The sequence below is a fragment of the Scatophagus argus genome, chromosome 6, assembly GCF_020382885.2.
Source record: "Scatophagus argus isolate fScaArg1 chromosome 6, fScaArg1.pri, whole genome shotgun sequence".
Taxonomy (NCBI): Eukaryota; Metazoa; Chordata; class Actinopteri; family Scatophagidae; genus Scatophagus; species Scatophagus argus.
In genome coordinates this window covers 6,663,568-6,678,363 of record NC_058498.1, presented here as the reverse complement: position 1 = coordinate 6,678,363, position 14,796 = coordinate 6,663,568, and the positions used below count along the sequence as shown (strand labels likewise).

The window sequence follows — 14,796 nt, the reverse complement described above, 5'->3', positions numbered from 1 at the left end:
CTCTGCGCCACCGTCATCATAACCCTGAATGGGGGAAGGGATATTGTTTGACTTTAAATCACTCCATTACAGTTCCAGAGACTTAGAGGATCAATACCAAGGAGCATCAAAGCTTTTGTGGAAGCATTTGGTGGTCGAAGACCTTTAAAAAACACTTTTCCTTTAATTTATAACCCCTATGGACATTTTTATTTATTATTTTCATACAATATGAACATGATTTTCATTTCTTTCTGTTAACAGCGAGCTTATTGGTGGCTGTACAGTCCGCTCTGGCAACCTCAGACTTGATAGCAGGTGAGGTGTGTGTCAGCTGTTGGTAGCCCTTGTGGTTAAGGCAGACTTGTTTCCCCCCTTTGTGCTTTTCCCTATTGGCCCTCCTCTCCCCTTTCAAAAGCTGTCACACCATGTCTCCTTCAGGCATCACTGCTGCTAAACTTTAGGGTCAGCAGAACCTTGCTGAAGGTCCTCAAGTCTGATTACCCCCCTCCCCTATTGAAGCCTCCAGCTGGTATATGTGTGTGTGCGTGTCCCAGTGTGTGTGTGTTACTTGTGGGTCTCTATCTGTCTGTAACATCGTTTAAACACAAGTCATCAACGCTTCCATCATCCCGTCTCAGTCCTCTCTTTTTATGCTTGTACTTAAGTGCTGTCATCAGTGTTTGGAAGGAGGACGAGGGAGCAGGAAGTTATTTTGGGATTCAATTATTTTTCCTGCTGATGTACACAGTTGTATGAGGGCTCAGAGTGCCTCATGGATTGATTGCTGAAACCGAGTGTGGTTGGGGTGTGCTTGTGAATCTGCCAAAGCCAGCGTTGGTGCAGATGTAAACTGTAAATGAAAGTTGACCCCTAGTAAAAAACAAAAAAACAAACAAACAAAAGAAACTCAAACGTTTAAATGTGCAAAGCACACAATGAAAGACAGTGGATACATGCAACAGCACATCCACAACAGTGATCAGTCATCAGCCTGATGTAGCTTTAGCAATTGCCATGAACACTTCATCAGCTGAAGAGGGTAATGATGGGCAATACAAACACGTCTGTTAAACGTTTTTGGCATGTGGTTGAAAAATGAGGCTGAGCTCTATCATCCCACCGCATGTCTTTTCACTATTACTGACAGCTAATTGCAGATTTGCATAAATGCCACCCGCCTGCATGAGAGGAAAAACCCACGTAGTAGTCTTCAGTGTAGGGTTAGGGTTAGGGACCGATGCCATGTTCATGCCACTTTGAATCTCTTTGAATTATCACAATAATATGCTGGTGAAATTTGCTAGGGGACATACCTGGTCTTTTCCTTCGATAGGAGCAGACTACAGCAAACCTATGGGTGATGATTAGCTGACGATGCCCCATAATAGCCGAACAACAGCCCATTAATGGCTCTAGGGAACAAATAAAAACCTTAAAGTGCACTCAGACAAAAATGTGCCTCCCCGTCATTTCTATGTGCAACAGGGGGGCTCATTACAGTCCAGCTGCAAACTGACCCGACGCTCGCACTGATTAAATGAAATTGCCAGGCTCTCCGGTGTCAAGCCTCTTTGAGATTGGGGGTGGGGGCATGGGGGGACTGACTGATTGATTTCATTCAGGAAATATTGTTTGTTGGTAGTCTTTATAACTGCAAGGAGAAATAATCCAAGCAGCAGAGAAGCAGAGTTGGGCATAGCTGTACTGAACGGCAGCCAAGCAGCAGCAGAGACTTACTGAAGCTTTTGATAAGAAGCTGTACAGTTTAATTAATAATTCTTGGACTGCTGTTGTTAGCCTGTGAACCATGCTAGCTCCCAGTTTATGTTTACAACTCTACCCATGCTGTTTCCTGCTACCTATGCTTTTGGCCACAGTAAGTATGGCGATATTGGCAGACAAGTTTTGGAGCTTTCGCCTCACACTTGCATTTAATTTTTAGTTTCTGTTTTTCTAGTATTCACAAATGCCATAATAACGCCAGAAGAAGTTGACTCACGGCCAGTGACAGTATTTACACTACTGTCACCACTGACAAGTCTGTGTTCTGTAAGACTACTGATAGAGTTCATAAGTTATTATCACACAACTTTGACACAATCTGTAAAAAGATCAAAAAGCAGCCCATGCACCCATACAGGCTACATAAACATGTGCTTTTCCTGTTGCTGTTGGTACGAGTCGTGCGACAGCATTGTGGCCTTTTTTCCGTAACCGATGTTCCATTGTATCTGATGTTAAAGGAGATATGAAAGAAAGCACTGAAGTACTTTTCCTTATCATTTAGAGAATTCGACCAGCTGGTATCGTGGCGGCCACTTAACTACTTCAGGGTCATATCACGCAGAATGAATCCTTGAATGAATGCTTCTGCCTGTAAACATTTATCTGTTTTAAAGTCCAAACAGTTTCCTCTGTGATGTACAATATTTTATTATATTCCCCACTATGAATGATATTTCTTATTTTGCATCTCTCTCCCAACTTGATTCAGATCTATACTCGTACGTGTTCTTTCCCTTTGGGTCAGGATGACATGGTCAGATTGTGGCTCGTCTGCACTCTGTGTACTTTCTTTGTGCAGTGTGCTGTCGAGCTCTGGCCTCGCTGCTGGTGCTCCTGGCGGCTCCTTTCTTGTGGGTGGGAATAATCCACACAGTCAGTGAGAAGAAACTGAAACTTACACTTTTAATTTTAGCACACACACACACAGACTAAGGCAGACAAATTAGGCATAAAAACTTTGTCTCAATGTGTAACATGTCCACTTATTCATTTAAAACTGTAAGAAAATTCTTTATTGATCCACCAGATGTTACATTTACACAGAGACAGCAAAAAGCACAGATGATGGGAGGAGTGAACCAACGAGAAATTAAAAAATAATAGAATAATAAGTGCGTAATACAATTAAAAGAAAAATTACATTAGAATTTAGGCAGTATAAATACACATAACCTGATGGCGCAATAGCCTTTGCAGAAAAGTGAATTAGTAGTATGATTAGTAGCGCGCAGTCAGCAAAGTGTATATGTAAGAGTTATATGATACCATCGGTTAAAACAGTGTACACCAGGATGTTATGTAATATGATTAAACATAGATCACTTGCTCAGAGGCAGTGGGAGAGTGTACCATAAAATGCCTATAAAACGCAGAAAACCGGCCGCCTCCCTCGGTCTTTTTCATATTTATTGTTATCAGCGGATTGCCTGAACATTCTGGACACAAATGAGCAGCTAACAAGAAATATCTCAACAAATATGTGGAAGTAATCAAAGGCTGATATGGTAGATTTGATTTGTTTATACTGCTTCAATTGGCTGGATTTTATTTTTAGCTTTTTAGCACATTTATGTGGGTATATGTGATGATCTTTATTGTTGAATAGGTGGCTTTCTTAGTGCAATGTTGCTGTCGGTCTATGAGGAGGAGAAGTACTTTGCCCACCGGAGATTTCAGCATCATTCTGCATGACTTTACAGCTCAGCTAGTGGAACACTGGATGGCCAAATATGATCCAGGTTTATGCCAAATCCTTTGAATATCACCAGCTTTGAGAGAGCTTTAGTTCTGAAATAATCTGTCGTATTTACCTCTTTACTCTCCTGGTTGTCAGTTTGTGTTGCATGGCAATCCTCTCATGTGTGAGGGTGAATTAAACCTGAGTCTCAGATTAGTTTAATCTGTTAGGCTGTGAGTTTACAGTTTTTGTTTGTTTTTTTTTAAATGGGATAAGTGTCATCATGCTGCACTCAAACATCCCAGTGACAGAGCGTCAGCATTTGTTCTCTGTTCTCGCGAATTGTACCCAGAAGAAATATTAACAAGGTCAAGGTCACCTTCATATCTTAACACCCTTTTTTCTGCCAGCTGTTTCACATTTCACATTGTATTTCACATTGTATCCCTGTTGCCAACCCCTGTTCCCTTGTTTTCAACCAATATTGAAAACCTCCACTTTTATTCAGTTTACAGTGATGTTAAATTCAGAGAAGGAGCAAATCCTCTTTTGCTAGTGGCGTCGCTGTAGGGGTGGCAGCGTCTGACGGTCTGTCCGCCGCTTTGGTCCAGACTGAAATATCCTACCAACTGCTGAATGAATTGCCGTGACATTTTGCATAAACACTCGCGGTCCCCAGAGGATGAATCCGACTGGCTTTTTCAAATCTCCTGGCGTTTCTTGCAGTGGCACTTTGAGGTTGACATTTGTGGTTTTAAGTCATGACAACTATTGAAATGCTTACCATTACATTTAGTGCAAACATTCATGTCCTCCTGTGGTTGGATATTCATCACACTGATGATCACTTTTGTACTGCAACTATTTGGTCAAAATTTCAGTCAGTTCAATACTCTGATTGACCTGCAGAATTTAATTAATTTAAAATTGAATTCCAATCAGTCTCAGTTGTACTTTGTGTTCAGAGTCGATTAGCAAATGCTAATGTGCTAAACTAAGGTGTGAACATGACCACTACTGTACCTGCTAAACATTAGCATGGTAACATTATCATATTGAGCATGTTAGTCTTCTGATCCAAGCATGTGTCTCAAAGCCCTGCTGTGCCTCAGAGCCATTAGCATAGCTCTCGACTCTAATTGCGATAAATTCCTTCAATGATGAATCAATAATCCAATCCATTATTGTCAGTTATTTTCCGGTGAATCAAATAACTGACTAATTTAATAATCATGTCTGTTAGATGCCTAAAAGAAAGCAACATTGGCATCAGTCAGCACAGGTATCAGTACTGAGGAACACTGTGAGCAGCTGGCAGAAGTCCTTTGCTGTTGGCTGCAGGGCCTGTTGTATATCTCAGTTCTTCCTGTGCGGTGACACAGTGTCCTCAAGGATGTAAAAACTGGAATTTAATGGGAAATGAAATGGCCCAGTCACTCTAATTCAATCTCTTTCAGTCCTTTATCTATTTTAAAATGATTTGTTGGCTGGCATTGGTTTTCTGCCCTCCTCGTTTGTGCTTAGTCATTCATCTTTTGTCATCTCCCTTTTCAGTGCAGTAATCTCACTAATATTTTTAGATTTTGTGTGTAGATGTTTTATCTTTAATAGTAAGTATTCAGCAGCAGCGCCGGCTTTCGAGAAAAAATGGGAGGCGGATGGAGACCCTGTGAGAATTCTTTCTTTTATAATTCTGTGAAATACTTTTTAGCAATGCCAGCAATATCAGTCGGAAATACTTCAGCAGTTATATGACCAATGCCTTTTAACTGTGGTGATACCTTGCTTTACTTTGCCTTCGTGTTTCTTGTCTTCTTGTTACCCAAACTTAAGGGAGAGTTTAAGTAAGCACTGTTGAAGCAAGAGGTTTTAGTAGACCTTTTACTTTGCTGTGTCCACCTTTGCAAGTGATGATGCATCATCCTTTCCTGACTTGGCACCGAAAAGTTAACACAGGAAAGTTTTCCAGCACAGTTTTCTGAATCTCCATATTCAGTCCTGCAGTTTAACTCTTGTATTTGGAAGACTGGTGGTAACCCTCACATGTGCGAGCATGGAAACACACCCATGTACTGTGCCTTCCGCTAAAGTGATGTGAATGGGAACTGCAGGTGTTCCCACATTGGATGCAAATGCTGCCTTCATTTATTTGGCTATGGTCACAGCACAGGCCTGGTGGGATATGTGCGTGGTTCTGACTGGCACACCATTCACTTCATTAAGTTTTATGGAGGTACTCATTTTTGTGTAAGCCAGCCTGTCCTTTACAACCATTTGAGTGGTTCTAAAAGAGGTGATCATTTACTGTATCATACCAGTACTTCTACTATCGTGTTTGGGAGCGTTTCTTTTTATTCCTGCTATTTCAGTTGGTCTCTTATGAGGGATGCACTCGCGGTGCTTGTTAATGTTTTTGCACAGCTGGTTTTGTACACTGCCACTGCTGCTGTCCCGTTAATCCATTCCTTTACCTTTCATCACATCAGCAAGAAAGTGCTTTCTTGTGTGCACACAAGGCAAACTTTGGAGTCAGTGATATTTTCTTGCCTCCATTTTACATTGTCATTCCAGTACTCTGTTGTTATCGCTCTTGTTATGCATCTCTGTCTATGTAAACCTTTAACCTGTCTTCTTGGGAAACTTTGAGTATTTGTATTGGGCTTTAAATAGGAGGATGGCAGAGGAAAATGCCAGGGAATGCCATGCATCACTGCCTGAGTGTGTACAACAAAAGCTGCACACACTCTGGCCGGCTGTGCTCCTGTGACGCCTCGTATTACTACTAGTGTTTTCGTCTTTACACACAAGCTTGGAGAGACTATTTTCAAAGGGTGTATTGGCAAGCCTTTAGTGAGAAAGCACTCCATGCTTCAATGGCTCAGAATCTTCAGTGACTCACAACCAAAACAAATCAGTCCACAGAGCAGACAAGAAAGTGCTCACATTTCTAATACTCGTCACGGTGCCATTCAGCCTCTTCTGATGTTCCTTTTGGATTTTTCTCCCTCATCATCTTCGTCTCTCTACCTTTAGGGCATTGGCCCTCTTTTTCCCTGTCGTCTTCACTCTGAATAGCCCTTTGTTTGTGTGGACATATATCTGGTTGGTTATCATGGTTGGGTTGCTTTCATTCAGACAGAATTGTGGATGGATGAAAGTCAGTGTGTTTACGAGAGAGAATGAAAATGTTGGATTGCGATGCAATATACTTTGTGTAGTAAGTTAATTTGCCTTCTTACTGCAGGGGGACGTTTATGTACATGCATTAGAGTGTTTATGTGACTCAGTTGACCTTTGAGCAGTAGTGTGTGTGTTTGTCCTCACTGATGCCCATTAATCTGTTTGCCATTCCCAATTGCCATGCATTTTTTCTTGGCCTGTGCTCACTAGTTGCCGGCCACACTAAAGGTCACAACATCATCAGCAACACTACCACAAATCCTGGCAAATCGAAAAATAAATAATAAATCTGACAACCTGTTACTGTGCCTGCCTGCTTGTCGTCACACCAACCACCAGCCAATCCCTGACAGGGGAGGCGTGGCTTGCACTTGCTGCGTGCCTGCTCTCGGCTTCTTGTGTATATTCTGAATGAAACAGCAAGTGAAGCATTTGCCTGCGTGCTGTGCTCTGCTTTGCTCATCGCTCTGACTGCGCGAGTGAAGGGGAATCTGACTTGCGGCTCGGCACCGTGGGAGTCACTCTGTGCCACACCGGGAGTGCCTTTGGGAGAGGTGGGGGTTGTTTGCAGAGAGTGGAGGTCAGTCAAGCAGTGGTTGATGGAGGGGAGAGCAAGACAGGAGGAGGCAGAGAGCAGTTTTAAGCCCTTCTGAATCTTTCATAAGGGAGATCCTCCAACATCAAGCTGCCTGGATGGACTAAGAGAAAGAGTTGGTACTGAGGTGGCATTTAGCTGTGACAGAGAGACAGAGGGACACCGAGGAAAGGAGGGTGAGTGAGAAAGCACTGTGGTGTACACTTGACAGCCACAAAGACCAGGAGGGACATGGGTGGGAAGCAGCGTTGAGAAGAGGAATTCTTCTCACTTGGAAGGGGCTGTATGAGACCCTGTTGTGGGTAAAGCTCTTCTAAAGCACGGTGCATGAGCTAAAGGAAAGCGAGAGGGAGAGGGCACGACTGCTGGCTAGCTAATCCCTAAACCCGTGAAGAACGGGGGAAAAGGGGGAAGGATAGAGAGCACAGAGGCAACACAAACAACAAAACGGTATGTTTGAGCTGGCCTTTTTCTGGCTGAATGCTTGTGTGTGAGATAGCCTTAATCTTTCCACTGCAACAGCTCAACCCAGTTTAAACTTCTCTGGGTCAGGACAAGGCAAGAAGAGGACAAAGTCAGCTGTACATGACCAGCTGATGTGACTGAATTTGGACAGAAAGGGGCAGATTTTGGAACAGGAAGGAAAGTCTGCCATACAGCACTCGACCCATTCTGCAGTGATGTCGTCCAATGAGCTCAGCGTTGAGATGGACTCCTGCATCCGGACATTCAAGGAGCACATGCACCTGGAGCTGGAGCCTCCCAAAATCCCAGGTGTGGTTGGAGGGAAGAGGGGCGCCACGTCCCCCAAACTGTCCCCCAGAAGCTCCCCGCGCCTCTTCCGTAAGCTGATGGTCAACAAGAGCATCCGACAGAGGCGACGTTTCACTGTAGCCCATACCTGGTAAGATCTGTGGTCAGGGGGCGTCATTGAAAAGAAAGGGAGAGAGAGAAGTCCAGGGTTGAAACGTGTGGAAAATGGATGTGGGGGGAGGCGCGAGAAACCATGTAGGGGTTGAGGGATGTGACAGAGGATTAGAGTGAAGAGAGATAAGACGGGGAAGGAAAAGATGTGGACGGAAAGAGGAAACCGAAGAGACTTTGTGGGGGTTGATCTGGTGGGGAATTGGGAGAGAGGGAGAGATTGAGAGAGATAGCAATTAAGAGGGGGTGGATGGTAAAATAACGCATGGAGAGGAAGGAAAAGGGATGAGAAGTGAAAGATGGACAGATGACTCTTGTATGAAGACAGAGAGGGGGGTTAAAGAGACAGCCAGCAGGGGAGAGAAAGAGGATATGGGGAGAACATAAATGTCTCAGGGAAAGTGAGAAAATACAGAACAGGTACAGAAAATGAGGTAGATGGTAAAAAAAAAATAAATACATAAATAAAATCTTGATTGCTCTTAAAAACAAAACAATTTGGCACAATTTTTGGGGTTGAAAATGCACAATAGAATTGCTGTCTGGTAATTTGTCACTGGGTTAGAGTATTACATAATGGAATAAAATCACATTAAGCAGACTCCCCTGTCCTCCATTTTGATCTTGTGTATCTCTGGCCTGTACCTGCCCTGTGTGTGGGGGGGGTGGGGGATCAGTTCTTCGGATGGCTGCAGTGATGTGGAGTGAGTGTTAGGTGCATTATGCAACCTGGTGGTTCTTAACCTTTTTGATTCAAACCTCAGTGAACAAATGGATTTCAGCATAACGTAACACAACACAATGACGAAGACACTGCAGCATCACACAGTGCTGGATCTGGTTCCATTCACGTTCTGTGATGCTGATATTATTTCTCATGGTGCATTTCCTAGAAGAAGCCCAGAAGCTGTGAGTCAGACTTGGTCAACTGAGTTTAGAAACTGATGTGTTTTCACAGCTCACACTCTCCTGTTTTATTATTTGGATTATTTTGCACCCCATCCCCCACAAACACACTCCCAGTATGTACCTCTTCATTTTGCAGCAGTTAGGCACTATAGTAAATGTGAAGGGAGGGCTCCCTATGTTATGCAATGTATGGATTAGAGGCGAGGAAAAGAGCTGCTCTGATTTGACTACAAAGGCTCAAGGTGACTCTTGTCCTTCATAAAAAAACAGCAGTTACTGTAAATTTGTTCAAATTAGGCAGAGGGAGGTTTTCTTTATTTCATGAGGTTTGTGAAGGTGAAAACCCCCATCTACAAAAGAAAGAATTAGCATATACACATAAACACTCAGTATACACCTCTGAAATGGTTTACATACATACAAAAACATGATAAATGTCATGTCACTGCTTTCATGCAGTGGGTCAACAAAAAAACAGCCTCTGTTGTGGGACAGGGAGGGAAAGGAAATAAGTCCAGATATGAATCTGTCCCTGTATGTTGTGTCTACATGCTGTGTTGTTGGTATGATGGAAAACAGATAATACGCCTGTGGGTTTGTCACTTTAGTGCAGACGTAAATTGTGTCTGTGGGAGAGTACGTTCATATTTTGTTGACACCATATCCATATGTGTTGTTTTTGAATGCACATATTGCATCTGAATGTAATGAATGTTTATTCTCTCTTCTCTCTTTGCATGATTGTCTCTCCTCTCCTTCTACAGCAGCAGTCAGGACGTCTAAATGTCTGTTTATTTCCTCTCTTTCTCATTGCACAGCCCATCTCTGAAGACACACACACACACACACACACACACACACAGAGAGAGAGAGAGAGAGAGAGAGAGAGAGAGAGAGAGATTTGTGGGGTTGGGTGGGTACAGGTGGGGAGTACAAGAAAAATGAAAACAAGGAAAATGGCTTCATTTAGAAATCATTTAAGATGTCAGTAGTGTCCTTTGCCTCATCTGTTCTCATAAGTCCGCAATATATGGGCTCAATGCTTGGACATGACAACACCCATTACAGCCATTAACTGCCAGGCCAGCCAATTAACAGGCATGTTCATGATAAAGTGTCCTTGACTGAGACACTGAGGTCTGTCTGCTCACTCACTGTAATTCTCCCTAAGTGACAGGTGAAGAGCTAAAAATGGAAATAGAGGAAAAGGAGAGAGCAGAATAGACACAGCGAGAAAGAGCCTAAAGGGAGAAAATCAGTCATCTCCAGAGAGAGAGACATGGCAATCAGGACAGAAAGGGGGAAAATTTAGGAGATAACTGCACTTACTAACCAGTACCAGGTGTTTTTAACTTATTTTTCAGGCTTGTTTTTATCAGGCACACAGTGCATGTTAGGTTGTTGTAAAGTAATGGGTAGGATTACAAGATTAGTCATTGCATACTATGATTTATCCCATGTTATTAAATACACCGTGTTCTGCCCCAAAATATCATCATCCATTGTGCCTTTTAAAAAAAGAAAAAAAAAAAAAAATCACCTTTCCTGGGAATCCTTCAGGGTATTACTGTCCACACACTCTGTCTGGCCTAATTGTCTCCCCAACTGTGCCAGACCTTGGAAAAGTTATTAAAAAGGATGATGAATTACTAATGTGTGTTGGCCAGGCCTTTCCACTGTTGGACAAATGAGAAAAACTTAATTATGTTTTTATACATTCTCTAAATTTAGCACTGCATTAATGATCATCAAGGGAATTTTTAAACAAACAGAGACAAGAGGAAGTTCTTTTTAGAAGACCCTTATTTATAGTTGCAGTACCAGATGTTAGTTGGTTTTCAAAATACAGTACATTGCACTTTCTAGCTATTTAGGAGGAATGGACAAACAACATATTTTGTCATTTCACCGCTTTCAGCAGTTACTTTCACGTGATCACATTCAAATAGAGTGTAAAGGCTTAAAGAGGTAAAACTATCAGTATTCCCCATGAAAAAGTAATAAAGGTCAGACAAGGTCAGGCAAGAACCGGTGTCCCAGTGTGCAGGTTGGCAGCAACTCATTTAGAGGCATTAGTTTTTATTATATATACTCACAAACATGCATTCGTCTTAGTCAGATTAATCTTTTGAGATCGAGTTTAATCACAGACATACAAATGTATTATCTGATTTATTACGCGCTCTCAAACCTACGCAGTACTCAGGCTTATTAACATTATCTAACCAGACAGACTTGTGCACCATTCACTGCTCCCTCTCTTCCTCTTCTTCTCTGTTTTTGTTTTCATGGGCCAGACATTGTCTTCTCGCAGTACTGTCTGGAGATTTAAATGGAAATCTGTTGCCAATCATGAATCCGACATGTTTTGAGTACAGCGTGCTTTGCAATTATGCATTTATAAGTTCCATCGCTGCTAGCATTATTTTTGACTGTGGTGTGGACTAGTGGCTGGTGAACTCCTGACCTACTGGCACTCATACAATGAGTCTTCTGTTTGAGCTGCTCATCTGCTCCCTTGTCTCTTTCCCTGTCTGTCTGTCTTTTACAGCCTCTTTGTCTGTTTGTTTGTGTCCTAACTTTTCTCTGTTTTTCCATGTCTGTCTTTGCTTCTTTTGTGGGCATCTCTTTCTGTCTCTCTCTCTTGCACTCCAAGGTACCACATGATGTAAATCTTTGATGGCCAGCTGAGGCGTATGACCGCTCTGTTTTCCACTCACACAAAAAGCACATTAAGGAAGGGAAGAGGGAGATCTGAGGCAAGTGAGAAGCTGCCATTGGGGGTAGGAAGAAGAGAAAGGAGGAGAAAATGGGAAAGAAAAAAGGAAATATCCCTCTTTCTTCTTTGAAAATGTTGGTGTTGAGTAGATGTAAATGAATATACTGCATGTAACAGCTAACCATTACCCAACACCTAACTAAAGATCATCACACCTACATATCTGTGAAATATTAAATGCTTGGGGCTGTTTTTATCTGCCGCTACAATAGAAAACAGTGCTCACTTAGATAATGTTAAACTTGGCCTCCTCCTGCGTGTGGACATTCGTCAAATACCGGAGAAGGCTAGAGGGACAGATAAAGAGGTGGAAGGGAGGAAATGCACAAGTTGTATATATTGAAAGAAGGAGACAGATAAACAAAAACACAGACGTCATTTGCCACAGAGGAGTCGGCCTTGGGAAAAACAAACAGGGGTCTCTCTACGCAGAGAATTATTTACCTTACCTTAAATGTCAACCTAAATATCTGTCTCACCACACTATTCTGCCCAGCACTCCGTCTGCTATTGATTTGTGTCTTTCTCCTCTCGCCTCTGTGACTCACCCAAAATCGTCTTTCTGTGGACGTCAGGGAAGACTTGATGTGATTATTGTTTACGCCAACTGCTCACTTGAGGAAGAGACAGGGAGGCAGACAGAGAGACAAAAGAGATTTTTATTGCATTACAGAGCAAATGGCTACAACATCTAACATAAAAATGTATTCCAATAAAGAAGGGCTGCACAACTCTGTGGGAATGTTGGAAATTGTGTCACCTATTGCCCCTATGAACTGTTTTTGTAGCCGTGACCATTTTGAAACCACATTACCGACACATTTGGGGTTTGTAGCATGTATATTCAACAAGCTCTGTTTGAAGACGTCAGTAGTCCCGCTCTACGCGTTCGCCTTGGCCTCACAAGAGCAACGCGAGTCCTGTTTGAGTTTGAGTCACTGATGAATTTGGTGATGTGGGCGACGATTCAGAGGTGTGGAAACAGGCTATCTCCTTTCCTCTCCTCCTCGTCCTCATCCTCTTTGTTCTCTCACACTGCATCAGTTCACCCCCCCCCGCCTTCTCTTGTCTCCTTCTACTGAGCCAGCCAAGCAGAAACTTAGCTATTACGAATGGGTGCAGGAGTATTATGGCTTAAGGGTTGTGTGTGTGTGTGTGTGTGTGTGTGTGTGTGTGTGTGTGTGTGTGTGTGTGTGTGTGTGTGTGTGTGTGTGTGTGTGTGCGCGCGCGCGCGTGCGTGCCTGTGCACATATCTGCATGTGGTTATCTTGTCCTGGATTGGGATTCAAGAGACGAAAACTTGTGGCAAGTTACGGGTGACATGTTTCACACATGTTGACAGTGCATCAACACACATGGCTTATTATATTCTCAGATTGCTCATGTTAATTTCACGACTGCTCAGTAATCACATTAACATCATTCGTCCTGGCTCTAGGTTTTACATCTACATCCAGTCGTGACAAAGCAACATATGGGATTCATGAATTCCACATTAGGAGCCAGTAAGATATTTACCAGAGGCAACTCCATGATCATGACACACTGATTTAGCAATTCCACTGCTTAAATAGCTTAAGTGGTCTTTACGTTTTCATGCATACGCTGGTAAAGGGCCGATGGGAAGGTAAGCGCTTGTTCCCCTGGGATGTCCCAGTGGTTGTTTTAAGCTGCAGTAAAGAACATACTGTACCATGTACTTACACTGCTGTCAGTTTCAATTTAACGGATGAGGAGTATTGCTTGTCACCCCAGCAATGCTCCTTTTGTACTTTGCTGTATGTGGTCCACTACAGCAGCAATGCAAGCCTCTCTTTTATTGGTCCCCATAGGGAAATTTGTTCTCTGCATTAAACCATTGTGAGTGTTAGGAAGTCCCACTGTGCAGCACCTGGGGAACAAGTCCAGTTCTAAGCTAGTGCTTTGGTTGAGGGAGCTAACAGGAAAATTAACCTAACATGCATGTTTCTGTAAGCGGGTAAACTGGTGCACCCAGAGGAAACCTACACCAACAATGTGTGTATACCATCATGTATCCAAATTGATGCCTTTGCTCTAATGTATGCCTTCCCATGCATGTTTTCAATCCTTTTTCTTATTTTCCTTAAACATTACAAATGTTTCAACCAGTTATGGTGGAAAAACCGTTGCCCATCTAAACCACGAGAGAAAGGGAAAAAAAAGAGAAACTGGAGGAGGAGTGGACACAGAGACATTAATGGCACTTGTACATGTTAAAGTGATGTCTTAATTCTTCGAAAAGGTTGCTGCTTAGAAGTGGTGATAATGATGCAGCAATGTGCAAGTGAACACAAGGAAAAAACGGATTATTCTCGTCACATTTACACAACACACGAAAGACTGGTAATGGCTATCTACCAAATCTGTACAATAATGCACGTATAGGATGTGCTATTTATTATTTTCTGTTAACCTAAACATGTTTTAGTATTGCAAGCTTATCTTCTGTTGGAAATTTTCTGACCCTTTGCAGCCCTTGTTCCTATATGGTAAAGTACACAGATTAGCTTCAGTTTGTTGTTGTTTCATGTTAAATGTTTGATGTTTGATGGCTGCAATACATTTTCAACTCCGAATCAGACTCTTTTATACTTATTTCAGTTTTTATATATTATCAAGTCATGGCAGATGTAGAAGAGTGACGGGTTTATACATGTTGGAGTCACATGCCTCTATGAGTCATCATTTATTAGCATTGTAGTTTGCAGCAGCTTATCCTTGGGTCTCTGGAAGACATAAGGCCTTTATTGCTAGCATCCAGGAAACATTGGAAAATCCATTTGTCTTCATTATATTCCACACTCATCCCCTTTCCTCCTCCTCTTGCTTCTCCTCTTTCTCCTCCTCCTCCTTCTTTCTACAACCCCCACCCCTCCATCTCTCTTGCCATCTAACCTTGATGATAATGTGACATTTGTAGTGAAATTTGGGATGCAGTAAAAG

General features: G+C 42.5%; 1 protein-coding gene across 2 annotated transcripts in view; it reads left to right on the top strand.

Moving 5' to 3' along the window:
* The window catches only part of pde4ba (phosphodiesterase 4B, cAMP-specific a), a 160,701-nt gene that overhangs the window by 32,698 nt on the left and 113,207 nt on the right, over positions 1–14,796 (top strand). The window contains exon 1 of one of the 2 annotated variants that reach the window (XM_046390533.1): positions 7,108–8,124. The exons of the other annotated variant lie outside the window; for it this stretch is intronic. Within the exon in view, the coding sequence (XP_046246489.1) occupies positions 7,901–8,124 (224 nt within the window). The 5' untranslated portion in view covers positions 7,108–7,900. Of the gene's footprint in view, positions 1–7,107; positions 8,125–14,796 lie in introns of those variants that run through there. 2 annotated transcript variants of the gene reach the window in all.